Here is a 16,650-nt window from a genome sequence, read left to right as displayed (position 1 = left end):
CTCAGGATGGCCTTCATCTTCAATTTCCACAATGAGAAATTTCTCCCATTGAACTTTTCAATATCAAATTTCGTTATGATAGCTTCTATTACGGATAGCTCCCACTATTTCACTATCATGAATAGTTCTCTGGAACCTTTAAAGAATAGGTAATATCTTCTTACTTTCTTATGTTGGAGGATCCACCTTTTGGTCACAACCACAAAGACAATAAGTAAATATTACACACTCAAATCTGGCTCGGATATCAATTGTTGCGGAATACGGCTATCGGATATAGCAAAATCGCAACTAATAATTTGAGAAAATAAAATGAAGATAAAGAAGACACAAATTTTACGTGGAAAACCCCTAAATAACGTAGGGTAAAAACCACGGGCAACAGTAGAAGAATTTCACTATGAGAAAATAGGAATTACAACTTCTCTCGATCTAACAAGGAGAAAACAATAACAAATCTGTCTTGATAAAAATGAGAAAACAACTCTCAATAAAACTCTCTAAATTCTCTAGTATTGGGAGAAACCTAGAATGATTTGGGATGGTTCTGAAGCTAAATGGGTTAGAGTATTATAGTTGAAGCTTAAGGACTAATCTTGTAAATATCCTAAAGTGCAGGGAATAAATTGGGTAATTTTCCCTTGCCAATTCTAAGTTCAAATTTGCAGCCAACTTAGACCACCTAATCAGCTGCCCCAAAATCAGTCATTATTTTTTACTTTCAACATTATTAGTATCAAATCAGATCCGATTTAGGATAAGCAAAAACTTGTCGTGATGCAATCCTTAACAATATGTGAATAATGTTTATAGTTTGAACGTGTTTTAAATATTATGTATCATTTATGCACGAAGCAACTTACCTCAGTTGTTAAAAGAATCGTTGTTATTCCTAGAGATCACTAATTCGAGCATCAACAACTGTAGCAAGATGATTAAGCGTTCATTATCAAATGGTTGAGAGTATTTATAACAGATACTACTTTATAATCACTTTAGCTTAATCAAAACAAAATATTATGTATCATATCTAAGCTAGTGTAAAATACTCATACTAATAAATAGGTTGATAATTTTTTTTGAAAAATTAAATCAAAATATTTTGAAATCTAGAAATTAATTTAACGTATAAAAGAATATCTATTACAATTAATTCTAAAGAAATTACGTTTTGATTTAAAGTTCTAAACCATGGCTACAATGTAAACCACTAGTGACTTGTTTTGTCCTTTATCGTTTGGAACATAATATGCTAATGAAATTAGCTCTCAAAACTTAACAAGTCACACACCTATAATGTTTTAGCAAAGTTTTAGTAGAATCGTGATTAAAAAATACTTAGTAAGAGTATTACCATAAAGTTAATAATAAATAAAAAAATTACTAAATTAGTCAAGAGCTTACTCCAAAAATTGACGGTAAGAGATTTCAGAGACGAAAGCTTATCACGATAAGTTTGATTCATGTAAAAATCAATGTTGAAATACTAACTTTCATACAAAACTTATTTAAACTATCAATTAATGCTTAATATCGTTTACATTATAAATAATATAATAATATAACTTACAACTAGTTAAACTGTTAAATAATCAGTAAACTTGTATTTGCTTTCACTAATTATGGGTCACTTTGTTAACGGCCAGACTTTAGCCAAAGTACTGTTGACAACTACTGATGTATCAAATAATCAAAATGTACATGCGACCACATGGTATCGTCTCAATTGAACGATTCCTCGTTGGTATACGACCTCTTGATGAATTTCTTGAACGATTCCTCGCTGGTATACGACCTCTTGATGAATTTCTTGAACGATTCCTCGCTGGTATGACCTCTTGATGTATTCAGGTTCAATTTCCGGTGACTTGGGACAATCTTAGAGAAAATGATCCTGCAAACTACTACCATAACATGCACATCATGCTCTTCTACACTCCATAATGTTCATGATCACAAATTGGGGCACCAAAAGCTCTAGTTGAGCCTCTTATACTAGCCATTGATGTAGCTTGTTGTTGGGGACCATATCTAACAAGACCCTGCACAGAAATTAATCTAACATTCAAGGGCTCTTCAATAATTTCAAACAATATTAAAACATAAATTAACTTAATAATACCGGGATGAATAATACCAAGACAACAGAACCAAAAGCAAATCAAACTGCGCCTATAAACAGCGCATCGTGCAACGATTTATTGAAAAAATGAAGGATCCATGCGTATAATTATAAACATAATTCGATAAGATTAGGAATACCTGAACATATTTAGCTCGAACGTAAGGGCTGTTCCCAGGAAGAAGCTTGTGAAGGGCGTGGTAAGGAGGCTCCTGCAACTGTTTTTTCTCTTTCATTTGCTCTTAGGATCTGAGGAAACAAAGAAATGGAAGATTTTGGAGATGTTTAAAGGATATTTTAGTTTTTTCCTTCTTTCAATGGCAGAAGTGGGGAGAGACGAGTGAGATTTTAAATAAATGAGAGATGGTATGGGGAAGAAGAGATGAACTTGTCAGCCAGACACATTGTTTTGGGATTTGATTTGGGTTTCCGGCGTATGGCCTTTTCTATATTTTGAGTCTCCAAAGACGGGTTAGCCCAGGCTGTGGGCTTTCTTTTAATATTTTATTAAATTTGACTTTGGATTTAGAGACATTAAATCCAACTTTGATGGCCAAATAATCCAAATGGAAAAAAAATATTTGGAGAAATATTGACATTTGAAAATTTATTACGAGAAAATGATAAAATTTATAAAATATGATAAATAATTAAAATTCGTTACGTTCATATGACGAGTTTCATATAATTTTCTTTCAACCTACATGACCAGTTCTATTTTTAATATATTTTATGAAATTCATCGTGTGAAGATTACGAGTTATATGTGTATTGTGCCAAATGATTCATATCACAAAATATTTTCTTTAACACCTGTATTTTTCAAAAAAAAAATCAAACGATAACACTTTCAAATTTTATTGTAAATATAAATCATAAAATAAAAATATTTTATTTTATTGAATTTCAAATATTTTTTCCAAGTATTATAGCTTTATAATAATTTTTTAATGATATAATTTTTGTCGACTGTTAAAACGCTCTAGAATGATGAAAACTTAATTATTGATTTAATTCTAATATATTGTCCCTTTAAATAGTCTATTGGTTTAAAACAATCTTAAAATATTTCTTATTTCAGAAAGTGATTATTAAATAAATTTTAAAATCAATAAAATCTAATTTGTAGCAGTTGCAAAACTGAATACAATTAGAGTGTTATTATTGTTGAAAATAAATGAAGATTAGTTACTTAGCAATTGGATATAATAATGTATATTTTTTTATAGTCCGGAGTGTTTTTATAATGTAGTATTTGTTTATAATCTTTTTTAACTATGATGATGCGCACACTCTACAGACAGTTGCTCAAACTCAAAATCTCAAGAGAAAATAACATTTTATTTAACCATTATAATCCATCCCTCAACGAATTGACGTATCCGGATAGGAATTTGGGAGAAAATATCTATATGAAAATAAACTTGAATAAAGTTGCAATTTTACAATTGTCGAGTTTATATAACTCATACTCATATCAAATCTAACGAGGACTTAAAAGCTAAATACAGTTGATCTGCTAACAATACTCATTACTCACGGGTTTAAGAGGAAGTGTAGGTTAAAAGCGTGTAAATATTTTATTTACTGCCTTAATTATTGTATGCTAGTAATACTCACGTCTAATGATCTAAAGCATGGTTTTCAGAATCGGATCGGTTAGCGAACCAATCATGTTACCAGTTTATTAGTTCAACTGGTCAAACCGGTCTGATCGGTCGGAAGAATCGGACGACGTCATAATTATTTAAAAAATTTAAAAAAAAAATACCAAAAATATTTAATAAAAAATATTTTTTTATATTACAAGTCATATTCAAAGCAAGTCATAACATATATAAGTTAAAAACCATAAAATCAAGTGAAACAAAATGATTCAAATTAACTACAACATAATATTTAAGGTAAAACATATTAAATAATAACTATAATTATATAACTATAATAAAAAAATAAATTTAGGGTTAAAAAAATCATAACAAAATGATATTGTTTGGTTTAATTTTTTTTTAAAAACAATCTCACATGGCTAAGAAACATAGAAGAGCATCCCAAAAGTCTAAAGAGTAAAAATATGAGAATAAAACAATCCTACATTGCTAAGAAACATAGAAGAGCATCACAACTAACTTCTATAAATAATAGAGGTAATTTTGCATTTAAAATCATAGAGCCTTTGGGTGAGCATTAAGTGAACTATTATTTTACTTCAATCAAGCTCGAATTTTAGGCTTCAATCTAGCTTCTAAATTTTTTTTTAGTTCAAGCCTTTTTGAGTTTAAGTTTCAATATTATATTTCGAGTTTGAGTTAAACTTGATAATTTTTAACTTGTGAGTTTGAGTAGAGTTGAGCTTATTTTTAAAGTTTTCAAGTTCGAGTCGAGCTCAGCAATACCAGAGTTCGACTTGGCTCGTTTAACAAACGACGTTGTTTGGTTTAATTTTTTTTTTAAAAACAAAATTTCCGGTTTTTTTTCGGTTTTTAGCCGGTCCGGTTCGAACGATTTAACGGTTCTGACCGGCTCACTAATAACGATTTAACCGGTTTAAATTGAACCGAACTAACATACGATTTCCGATTGAACCGGTTGAACCGGCCAATTAAGTCCGGTTTTCAAAACAATGATCTAAAGTGTAATATTCTTTATCTTATCTAAAGTGAAGATAATTAAAGTAATAGTCGCTATTTAATCAGCCTATCAATAGGCGGCTTCTTGTAAGTTTTGAATTAAAATGAAGAAAAATGAGAGAGTGACGTCGGTATCCTCTTTACCAAAATACTTAAAATACCTACATTTCATTACAAAATTACAGCCGGAAGCTTAGCATTAGTTGTGATAGCATGTATATATGTAATTCCAGTCATAATGTTCTTTCTCAGGGTAGGGATGGCAAAAAAATCCGAATCCGACAGGAAAATTCGAAAATCGAATTAAACGGGGACGGGAAAAAAATCGTTTATGCTAAACGGGGACGGGGACGGGGAAAAACCGTTTATGTTAAACGGGAACGAAGACGGGTTTAGTAATCCCCGCCCCAATTACCCGATTACCCGGCCCGATAAATATTAAAAATAATTATATATATATACATACTAATAATAAATTAAATTTAAATTAAAAAATATATATAATATTTATATATTTAATTTAAATATATATTTCCGGCCTGATACCCGGTCCGATACCCGTTTAAATAACCGTTTATGCTAAACGGAGATACCCGTTTCCCAGCGGTTTTCCCCGATTACCCGATGGGGATCCCCGTTTAAATTCTCGCAGTTTTTTAAGCGGGGACGGGTACGAATTTTTTAAACAGGGACGGGGGATCAATACCCGGCCCGAACCCGGCCGTTTTCCATCCCTACTCAGGGGAAGATGAATGAGACAGCTTGTAAATCTCTGGAATTCTAAAGCAAACTTTCTCACATGAGATGTTATAAATAAGCCACAACATTTGAGATGAATACAGCAAGTCCTTTCATATGCCTGAGCTTGAAGAAAGAGAACCGATGTCCCTAATCAAATTATTACATCAATCACTGTTAAATTTCCATTTTATCTAAACATCCATCATGCGAGTTATATTAGTTTGGTTTATTAATTACGAGGTAACCTGTTAATAATATTTTGAAGTTCCTATCTTTTGTTTTGACGACAGCACAGGAAAACAAATATTTGGGCTTGCAAGAAGCGTAATTTATGGCTCAAATCAAGTGAACATATTCCATATAATTGGGTTACCAGGGATAGCGATCCCTCAAAATTTTTAAATTATCATATGTTTAACTTTTTTGATATTTTCTACGAATAACATGTTTTAATTGCATAACATTTTTTAAGTTCGTTTATTTTAAAATTTATTCTCCTCACATAACATCCTACGCCATTTAATAGTAATAGAGCGTGTGACTTGGGAAAGTTGTCAATCCAATAATCTAAACTATGGAAGAAACATGTGGGAGAATCCATCCAAACATATCCTGGAATCATGGCAGATGGTGGGTCTGGTTGTGTTATCTTTACAAACAGGAGGAAAAAGCCTTCAATAATTTGGATAAGTTGAAAAGCATTCGATAGTCCCTTTCCAGGGTTGCTTTGTTAGGCAGACAAGCTGATGGGACTAAGCCAGCCTTGTCATTTTCTGATTCCAAGTGCACTGATCTTCCCCTCTATATAATACCATGAAGAAGCTTTGTTCCATTAAGAACAAATATATCAGCTTGAATATGGCAGCCTTGTGCTCAAAATCAGCAGGGATCCCAAAGCTTCGACTATGGCGGAGGTGCTCAAGGCTTGTGAAGGAGAAGAAAACACGGTTTTACATTATATGGAGATGTACGGTGCTGCTTCTACGTTGGGAGGAGTGAAGTTTTGAAGGTTTAACTTTAGCTGGAATATTTAGAATCTTTGTATATTTGCAGGTTTGTAAATCAACTGAAAGGTTTGCTGGCTTCTTCTAATACTGATTGTTTTTTTTGGGGGGGTTAGAATCAGCGCAAATGATGGCTTGCTTAGGTAGAACGTATACAGATTTGTACAAGATGTAGTAATTGTAAAATGTGAGGTGTTTGCTTTCAAATTTATCCTCAAAAAGTGTTTCCTACTATCTTTAAAAGCTTAGGGAAAGCAAAAATTGTCCGAAGTTTTTGAAGGAACATCTTTTATTGTTAATTTATCTATTTATTCTCTTTTTAATGGTTGAAGAATGAGAAATTGATAAATAGAAATTACAACAATGGCATCAGAACCGTGTTCTATGAATATAGGGTTTGCAGTATATCACCTATAAGGTTTCCGTATAAAACATGGTTTTCACTCCTATGTATCATCTAACATCAATAATTAAAGTGTTGTTCTCCCTATAAACCTCGGGCATGAGCCTTGAGTAACTAAAAAAAACTCCATACAAATATTATCTTATAGTCGTCCAATACTATTAAAAAATCAATAGTACATTTCCCGAGACAAAATTCGTCAAAAACTCAATGCAAATCCATCTTCACAAAATCATGTTTCAACTCCATATTTCATCACCTAAGCTGAAAAATAAAGTAGTTTCAGATTGTTTGGGAGTTATAATTACAATTCCCTTTATCTGAATATATATAGAAAAACCATTATGCACAAAAATAAAAATCATTAAAGACACTCATACTCACGCCTCATCACTGGAATCAATCCTGAAAGTTATAAATTCGTTTCATCACTTGTTCTCAGCAGGCTAGTAGAAGAGTCTGAATCACTCTAGGCAGCTTTCTTTGTGGCTTGACCTTTGCTTTGGACTCCCTGGATCAAATTACATTACTTAAAACACCATACAAATAATAATAAAAATGTCTTCGTTTCTTTTTCCTGTTTTCGGTTTAGTTTGCACAAAGGAAAAGAAATTATTAAAGCTTTGATTTTTATAAATAAATCTGAAACCCCTTTTTCTTTTCTTTTTTCCTCTTTTTATTTTTAGAAATTGATGTTTCAAAACTTTCTGATGATGCAAACGACTCCAGATTCCAGAACAGATGAAGCATATCCATCTGTGACGAATAAAAGACGGAAAGTGCTAAAATTAAAGTTTCCTTACCGCTCCCTTCTGAACAGTTAGCCTCCTACTTGACGGTGCACGTGCCACTGATGAAGCAGCGGCAGCTGCGGCAGCTCGGATTCTGCAAAACAGATGATATTTGCATCCGTTCTTATTTTTCATTCTTTCAGGTGTAATTGAATGAGAATAAAGTTCAAACAGTCCAATACCTCTTATGCACATCAACATATTCATCGGTTTCATCCACTATCTCCTCCTGCATTAGTAAAAAATGGTTAGCTAGTAAACCCCTTAATGCTATTTGGACTAAGAAAAGATATCATTTTAAACAATTTACTTCATTACCGATAAAATTAATTGATATAGAATTTATATTTTCAATCCTTATATATATAATCGTTTTCTTTTACTAGGATAGATGACATATGAATAAGGAACACTAAATACAGTGATGGAATCCTTTACAAATGAAGAAATTATTCAAAAGGTGACAAATATGTTGATTGAAAACGAACAAAAGCCAGAGAACTGTCTCTTCAGGAGAGACATTTCAAGCAAGTCACATTGTTATATTATAAGAAGAGGTATTGAATACAGTGGTCTGAAGACTGGGATTTTATTCGTTAACCAAGATTATGAATTTATTCAGCATTCATTTATTGAGGTTTTACTGATATTTACCTGCAAAAGTTCTTCAAAAACATCTTCTAGTGTGATAATACCAATCACTTCACCATCTTCAATATCCCCTGATGTGGCAGACAGTCCATTTGTTGCAGCATCTTGCCTGATTGTATTGGTAACTCGCTATGACTTATCTATGTCAACAACAACGCTCTCTGGCTTCTCATCCAGCTTGGATAGCAGCGGAGTAGTCAGTTGAGAATCTGCACTGGCGACTTTGTTTTCCTCAGATTTTAGTTCATCAAGGGTTGGAGGAAGGTTCTTATTTTTTTCCTTTTGCCTTCACAACAGCTGCCATATGACTGCTGCCCTTTTGAAACTCATTCAGAATATCATAGAGAGGCATGTCAGCCGGAACCCTGTCAAACATCCCGAACATGAACACTAAACTAGCTGGATATTTTATACCTGCACAAAAATAATAAGCATATATCAATAAGTAAGAAACCTTGGGATTCTCCTGATGGAAACTGCACTGACTGGTGTCTCAGTTTCAGGACGTACAGTGAGAAGACTTTTCACCTTATTCCAATTTCAATAAAAAAATATTACATATGTGGAATAAGCAAAATAACCAACAAGATCATAAAAAACTTTAGACCCAAATGCATGACTGCTATGAGACCTCATCTAACGTTTAAAGTCTAACACATACCAGCAGAAGTCCAATAATATTTTTGGGATTCCCTAAGTAGACAGGGACTCGGCTATGACCACGAGCGAGGATCTTACCCATTGCCTCCCTGGGGTAGTTCATTCAAGATTGAAGATCAGATAGAGAGTGATGAATAGAAATTTATTACATAAATTCTTTTAGCATTTCAACTAAGATTAAGGAAACAACACAAAACAAACAGATTTGACAGTTATATTGGACTTCATTGACACATATAGAGGCTTTATGATAGAAACTATTAATATAAACATGCTAATGAACAGGAATCAGTTAATAAGGAAGCTTTAACTTGTTAATCTTTCTTTATGACAGATCTGGAGGAGGGTATAAGTTGTATCAAACACAAACTTTAGCACTTAAAATGATTGATGTATTAATCCTTCTTGTATCAAACTATAATATGAATTAAGGAGCAAATATTACCAGTCCAACTTTGAATTGACATCTAAAGAGAAAGTTGACTCTATAGGTGTCATAGCCTCTTCAGCAGTCTGTCCAAGTATTATAACAGAACAGGAAAAATTAGTTTAAGATGCCAAGGAAAATTGATAAATTGTTTTGAACTGATTTTAATGAAGCCACATGATAGAAAAAAATAAGTATGTAAATACCATAATTTATACTAACTATAATTTTCCACTTTTGCACAGCATGTGACCACTATATCAGTAACAGTCATCAACCACATCACCTCTGTAGAAAGAGATTTTAACTAAGGAATAACATTACTTTTGTAGCTCACTTCTGCCTCTGTTTTGATGATGTAGCAGTTTTTGAACTGCTTTATAGAATGAAAAAAAAATCACTTATCCAAAAAATGATAATATTTACTTCTTGATGCATACCTTTTCAGTCAAATCTAGTGCTCCACTAATAATTGTTGTCTCATCATGTGTGAGCTCACCTCCTTTGCCAGCCTAAATAGTTAGATCAAGAAAAAGAAATGAATGTAACAGTAATCTTCTGCCATTTATAGGACTCTTCAAAATTTAGCAAACTTCTATCATGGGATTATATCATGTAATGTGCAGCGACATAAAATTGATTTACCTCCTGGCTATGGATGGAGACAAGGGCTTTTAGTTGAGCACGCCTAAATAGTGCTTCATTATGCCCCAGCACCCAATCAAGAATCTGGAAAATATATACAACTTTAGTGCTTCATCAATTATAAGGGTCTGTTAAAACCACATAAATGGAAAAACAAACTTTAACAGGAACTACTGTTGTCAAGGCATGCGCCTAGGCATTACACCTTAGAGCCAAAAAACGAAAGCGCCTCAAGCCTCGAACCAATTCAGGCAAGGAGCATTTAATCAGGCTTATGCCTGGTGCGATTACATGGGCTTTTTAGTGCAATAGGCACAAGAAGCCCGCCTGAATAAAGTTATATTTCATTTCTTTTATTTTTAACTTTTTACCTCTCGATTTTTGAGTATTAAACAACAGCCATGAGACAATAAGGAAGACATGCATATCAGCAACAAAAGAAGAAAGAAAAGTTGCATTGGTTTTAGATGAAACTACACGTATAGAGTTTATTACCACAACCATATAGCTTCAAGTTATTATTACATATAATGTACATAGTCGCATACAAAAATATCTTAGACATATTTGTGCCTTATTTTACTTGGACTTTTTTTGGCAGCCTTGATAACAGAAATATGTTTAGATTAGATCTTCTCTACCATTTCCTTCTTCCTTCTCTTTATATCAGATGTGGGTGGGAAGGGGAAAATGAAGCTTTCATTCTACACTAATATTGAGGAAAGCAAATGAAAGAAATGATCATTTTCTCTGATTCTACCTCCTCCCTCTTCCCTCCCCTGCCTACATGATTTCTTCCACCTTCGAGATGGAAAAGGGTCAAACTGAAATAGTTGCATAAACTCGGATAGGGAGAAAACCCATACCACCTCACATTTGAACCTTGATATTCCCCCAAAGAAAATAATTAGGAAAGAAAAGACAAGAACATTATAACAGGCAAATCATAGAATACATTTTCTTAAATTTCACTAATATTTTTGTTAGTTGTGTTTAGCAATTTATATGAATTTATATTTTATAAAAAAAATATAATGCCTAAAACAATCTTAAATAAATTTTCATAAAATTTTATTCCATTCAACATTAAATTTTTTCTTAAATTTCACTTTCAAAAAGTATACATCTTAAATTTCTTTCCAACCATTTTGACAAGAATTTTAAGAATTTTCTCATTTCAAGAGTACAACTCGTGTACTGATGGCCTTCGAACTTACCTTTCCAATGGGATAAGCTATTGGATAGCAAATGATCATCAAAACCCGCACAAGGCCTGCAAGATTTGCACCTACTGCAAGCCCATATCTTGAGCATATTGCTTGTGGAATAACCTGAAAAGCAAAAGAACTAATTTTGGTCAAGGAATAAAAGTAGAACAGCCTACCTCACCAAAAGCTAGAACAAAAGTCACAGAAAGTATGATAGCAACATATTGATTGAAAAGCTTGTCCAGGTATATAGGGAGGGCCTGCAAGCAGTAAACATCAATGCTGTCAACGAAAGTCAACCTTCTCTCAAACATCCTTAGAATATGAAATACATGGTAAATTTCAAGTAAAGTAATACTTGATAGTCACGAAGCAACTTCATTATCAATAGATAGCCTCCACAACATAGCAAGCATAAATAAGGTAGTGATTCTAAGTTTCTAGCACGCTATTTACGGACAAGGTGATGAATCAGTTAAAAACCAAGGTATTGCATTTCACAGCTAGTTATTTAATAATGGGGAACTACCAAAAATCTTACTTTATATGATATACTAATTGCTTAGAAAAGGAATGACCTAGCTATAAAATAGAATAACTACTCCAGGTTAAACACTTCTTAGTAATCTGAGCCTAAATGCCTACTTGACAGAAACGAAACCCCATTCTTAAAAGTACATAGTGAGGGTTTTGGCACTCATCTCCCCGTACAATGCTCCAACATACTTGCATGTAACGTAAGGATTAAGGAACAGCATTAAGTATCATCAAGTCATTATTGAGACCTCACTAGAAACAAAAAATTTCATTTTTTATCTTAATTTCTTAAATGCATTAGAAGATCAGCTTTCTAGCAAATCTTATTCCAATCACAAAACATTGCTTGGTCAAAACTTTGAATTTATCCAACTATAATTTTTTTAGCATCAATCAAACAAACAAACATGGCATTTCCACTCAAATTTATACCAAACTGAACAGAAGAAAGTTGTTAAAAAGTTTTTACCTCCATAGCAGCAGCATTGCAAAGAAGCAATGTCACCAAAAGCTGATGCTGTTTTTGAACTACTGGCAAAATAGCAGCTGAAGAAAACCAAAAGCGATTTTCTTAATCATCAAATTCCAAATCAAACAATAATAGCAATCTAAATCCAGTCATTCCTCCACAACTATTCCAAATCAAAACCAAAACCAAAACAAAAATTAAAAACCATATTTTCTCTACCAGCTTGCTTTTTCTCGGAGGAAGTGCCGCTCCGTTGTAGAATTTCGAGTTCGTCGGGACCAAGCGACATGAGTCCGAGAGTAAGACCGGACATGATCCCCGCAAAATAACTAAAAAGCAAGAAATGCCGGCGTAGATGAACCACCATGGAGATCCGAACGGAATCCCTTCTCCGGGGGACGAGGACGCCGTGTTGAACAGCATCCTGGCCGTCATAACCGCGTTTAGCGGATGCATCGGTAGGGGTGTTCAAATAACCGAACTAATTCGGTTAACCGACCGAATCAAATTAGTTCGATTAATTTGATTCGGTTATCGAATTAGTTCGGTCGGTTAACGGTTAAAAAAATTTTTAAAATTCGGTTAACGTTTAATTCGGTTTGAATTCGGTTAATTAATCGAATTAACCGAAATTAAATTTTAAATATTAAATATATTATATAATATATGGGCTCAACCCAAATCATTTAAAACCCAATTAATAATTTAAGATCTAATAACTTTTAAACTTAAATTAATATTAATTAATTAAAAAATTATATAAATTTTTTATTTTATAATTATATATTATTTAAATTATTTTTAAACTGTTTTTTAATTAAAAAATATTAAATATATTATATATAATATATGGGCTAAGCCCAAACTATTTAAAATTCAATTAATAATTTAAGATCCAATAACTTTTAAACTTAAATCAATATTAATTAATTAAAAAATTTATCTAAAATTTTTATTTTATAATTATATATTATTTAAATTAATTATAAATTTTTTTTGAATTAAAAAAATATTTAATTTTTATATAAATTAGAAAATTTTAAAAAAAAATCGGTTAATTCGAAACCGAAATTTATTCGGTTCAATTAATATGTTCAAAAAAAATTCGGTTCGATTAACGGTTAAAGAAAAAAAAATTAATTAATTCAGTTATGATTAATACGGTTCGACCGATCACCATTTTAACAGAATGAACATCCATATGCATCGGGGTTATTTCTATTTCCAATCAGAGGGAGTCCCGAGGAAGAGAAATGAAGAGACAGACTTCTATCCTTTTGATCTTTCTCGGTCCCGTGCAATATAATGACCAAATGTGTCAGTGAATTGGGTAAGGTTTGATACGCTGGGGTTTGGTAAATACATATTTTTGTCAACAGAGTGGACGGTGATTCTAGTTACCATGTATACGTGGCAGGAAACTGTTGCCGCTATCTTAATATGCTTCTGTTCAAAATGCAAAATCAACTTTTCTTCATCCTTCTTTTTTGGTTTAATTAAAAAAGATTTTCTTATATTTTTAATTTTATATGTTTAATGGTTTTCCCTAAAATATATGTATAACATTTTCAAAGTTATTATTTAGGTCAATTAAAAAATCAATCATTTAATATGTGATTTATACATTTTTTTAAAAAATTAAAAGGAAAAAACTACATTTCTATTCATCCACCTATTTTTAAATTATACCGAACGTTATATTTTAATTATGTTTTGATTATCTATCATTAAAAGATAAATAAAACTACTTATATAACATTTTTTAATAATAATATGATATTATCTTATAATTACATGTTAACATTATCGTTAATATTTTTAAAAAGAAAAATTTATATATATATATATATATATATATATAACAATGTATGAGTCTTGTCTAAATTTAAGCCTAGTAAAACTTAGACATCTGAAGAGCATTAAAACCCGAAAGTTTTTATAACCCAAAATTCATTTGGAATTTATAGGTGCACAATCTGTCAAATGACCAGATAATTTGTTTTCTGATATTGGAGGTTCTTTAATAGACAGAGCAAATAGAAAGATCTTTGTGAAGACATTACATTTAAATGTAGACAATCTTGAGAGCTTGCCTAACAAGAACAAAAAAAAATGCATCAGGACCATGTACTCTTTTAAAATATTAATATAATCTTTCAACTCAAAAAAATAAATTTAATGGGGTTTTTAACTAATATTTTTTATAATTGATTTTACAGTATTGACGTGACAGTTCACGATGTTAACGTGACAATTTACGGTATTGACGCGATAATCAATTATGGCATATGGATAAAACAGGTCTTTTAGTTTTGTTCGAGGGTCAAATCTTTTATTCGAGTTTATTTGATTAAATCTTTAACATTTTTCTTATATGATACTTGTATGATCTTAAGTTTTATTTTTTTTATTAAGCTAAAGTGATTACAAAGTTATATAAATATTATCAACCATTTGACAATAAACGTTCAATCACTCTGCTATAAGTACCGATACTCAAACCCATAACCATTAGAAATAACAACGATTCCATTAAGAGAAAATAACTTAGTGACCCAAAAATGCCTTATAATATACGATTTTAACCAACTTTTTTTGGATTTGCAAAAATAACCAACGAATTCGCAACTTGAATTCGTCAATTTTGCAACACGAAAGCCAATTTCGCAACACAGTTTCCGAATTCGCAGCACATAAATCGAATTCGCAACTCGAATTTGACATTTTTCGCAACACGAATTTCTTTTTCGCAACTCGATTTTTAAATTCGCAACATGAATTTCGAGTTGCGAATTTGATTTTCAAGTTGCGAAATCCATATTCAAGTTACGAATTCAAAAATTGAGTTGCGAAATTGGTGAATTCGAGTTGCGAAATTCGAATTCGAGTTGCGAAATTAAAATTCGAGTTGCGAATTTGAAAAATGAATTGCGAATTTGGTAAATTCGTGCTGCGAAATGTAAATTCTTGTTGCGAATTTGACTTCGTGTTGCGAATTCGGAATTGAATTACGAATTCATTGGTTATTTTTGAAAACCCAAAAAAAATAGTTAAAATCGTATATTATAAGATATTTCAATCACTCAAGTTATTTTCTCTTTCATTAATCACTAAAATAAATTGATTTAAGTTGATCTTAATTGATTTTTAATGATTTTAGGAATATATTCTTATTATGTGTCCCAGTTTACCATTATAGTTGTAAGCTTTTATTATAGTTTAGATACTAATATTTTTTTCCTTTTAAATAAAAAGGAAGGGTTATCTTGTAAATAAAATAACTTTAAATAAAAATAAAATATGAACTTTCAAAAGGTACAATAAAAGAGTACATCTTAATAAAACGAGATTAATAATTCAACTACCAATTTACGTTTTTAATCTTTCATAGGATTTTACAAGCGAGATCGAATGAAAATTGTTTTCCTTTTAGAATCCTGAAGTTCCATTTCCTTTGAGCCTTGAGGTATCTTCTTCTTCGATGGATTTGATCCTCCAGCAACTTTGTCTGCAACAGTCTTACTTTGTAGTTTAATGTCTTCCATTTTTGTTAATTGTCTCTCCTCCTCCGATATTTTCACATTTTCCAATTTCAATCTCTTTCGTTCATCTTTTAACCTTTCCTGCACAATTGTTTGGTACAGTTTCTTCCCACCTGCAATTCTCGCACCAAATATTGGAACAAATTAATTAGCATATTAAAACAATATAATTAAAGCTATCCTGTTCATCACGATTATTAGAATCACAACATTTTGATATTAATATATAACAATCATAATTATAATCACACAATTTGTAATGATTTTTAAACCTAAAAATAATTGTAAATTCGATCACGGATATCGGCTAAAAACAAAGAAGTCACCACTGTGATTTTATGCAAAAATGGAAAAAATCAAGCTCAATTAAAGTTTAATTGATGTGAAATTCTAGCGAATCCACAGATGATAGAGAGAGAGAACGAACCAGTGAAACCTTTGAGGGAGACGTTAATGGCTGAATCAAGGGCAGATTTGCCCAAATTCATTAGGAATCTTCCAATATTGAGGCGTCGATCAGTTTTCAAAACGTTGCGAGAAATATACGCCATGATCGAAAGCTACAAAGACGATCAGGTGGAAAAAAACAGGACTCAAAATAAACAAGAACCGAAGCAGGAAGAAAAAAAAGGATAAGACTGAGTTCACAAAGAAATCACTGCAGGTGATTGAAACTGATTCACACGTGTGAAATCCACCGCCAAATAACTATGTTTCGTACGCGTGTGAAAAACAACACTCAAAAAAGATTTACGGTAAATCTCGAGACTCTGAAGCTTTACGTGTAAGTCTATGATAATCTTTAACTAAATTAATCGAT

At 31.8% G+C, this 16,650-nt stretch overlaps 1 protein-coding gene, 1 long non-coding RNA gene and 1 pseudogene across 2 annotated transcripts; 1 reads left to right on the top strand and 2 right to left on the bottom strand.

Annotated features, from left to right (window-relative positions):
• Window positions 1–6,346: 6,346 nt before the first annotated feature.
• On the top strand, window positions 6,347–6,700 carry LOC120201917. The gene is made up of 2 exons (XR_005523689.1): window positions 6,347–6,546; window positions 6,620–6,700. It is a non-coding gene; the product is annotated as an uncharacterized LOC120201917 (long non-coding RNA).
• A 578-nt stretch (window positions 6,701–7,278) lies between these two features.
• Window positions 7,279–12,741, bottom strand: LOC120201916 (annotated as a pseudogene).
• A 2,886-nt stretch (window positions 12,742–15,627) lies between these two features.
• Window positions 15,628–16,415, bottom strand: LOC120201786. Its single transcript, XM_039202323.1, has 2 exons — window positions 16,258–16,415; window positions 15,628–15,943 (listed from the first exon to the last, which is right to left on the bottom strand). The coding sequence occupies exons 1-2, from the start codon at window positions 16,379–16,381 to the stop codon at window positions 15,684–15,686; spliced, it is 384 nt and encodes a 127-aa protein (XP_039058254.1). The 5' UTR covers window positions 16,382–16,415; the 3' UTR covers window positions 15,628–15,683.
• Between the last annotated feature and the right edge of the window lie 235 nt (window positions 16,416–16,650).

This window comes from Hibiscus syriacus, unplaced genomic scaffold, assembly GCF_006381635.1.
Source record: "Hibiscus syriacus cultivar Baekdansim isolate YM2019G1 unplaced genomic scaffold, ASM638163v2 tig00008013_pilon, whole genome shotgun sequence".
NCBI lineage: Eukaryota > Viridiplantae > Streptophyta > Magnoliopsida > Malvales > Malvaceae > Hibiscus > Hibiscus syriacus.
This window is presented reverse-complemented; position numbering and strand designations above follow the sequence as displayed.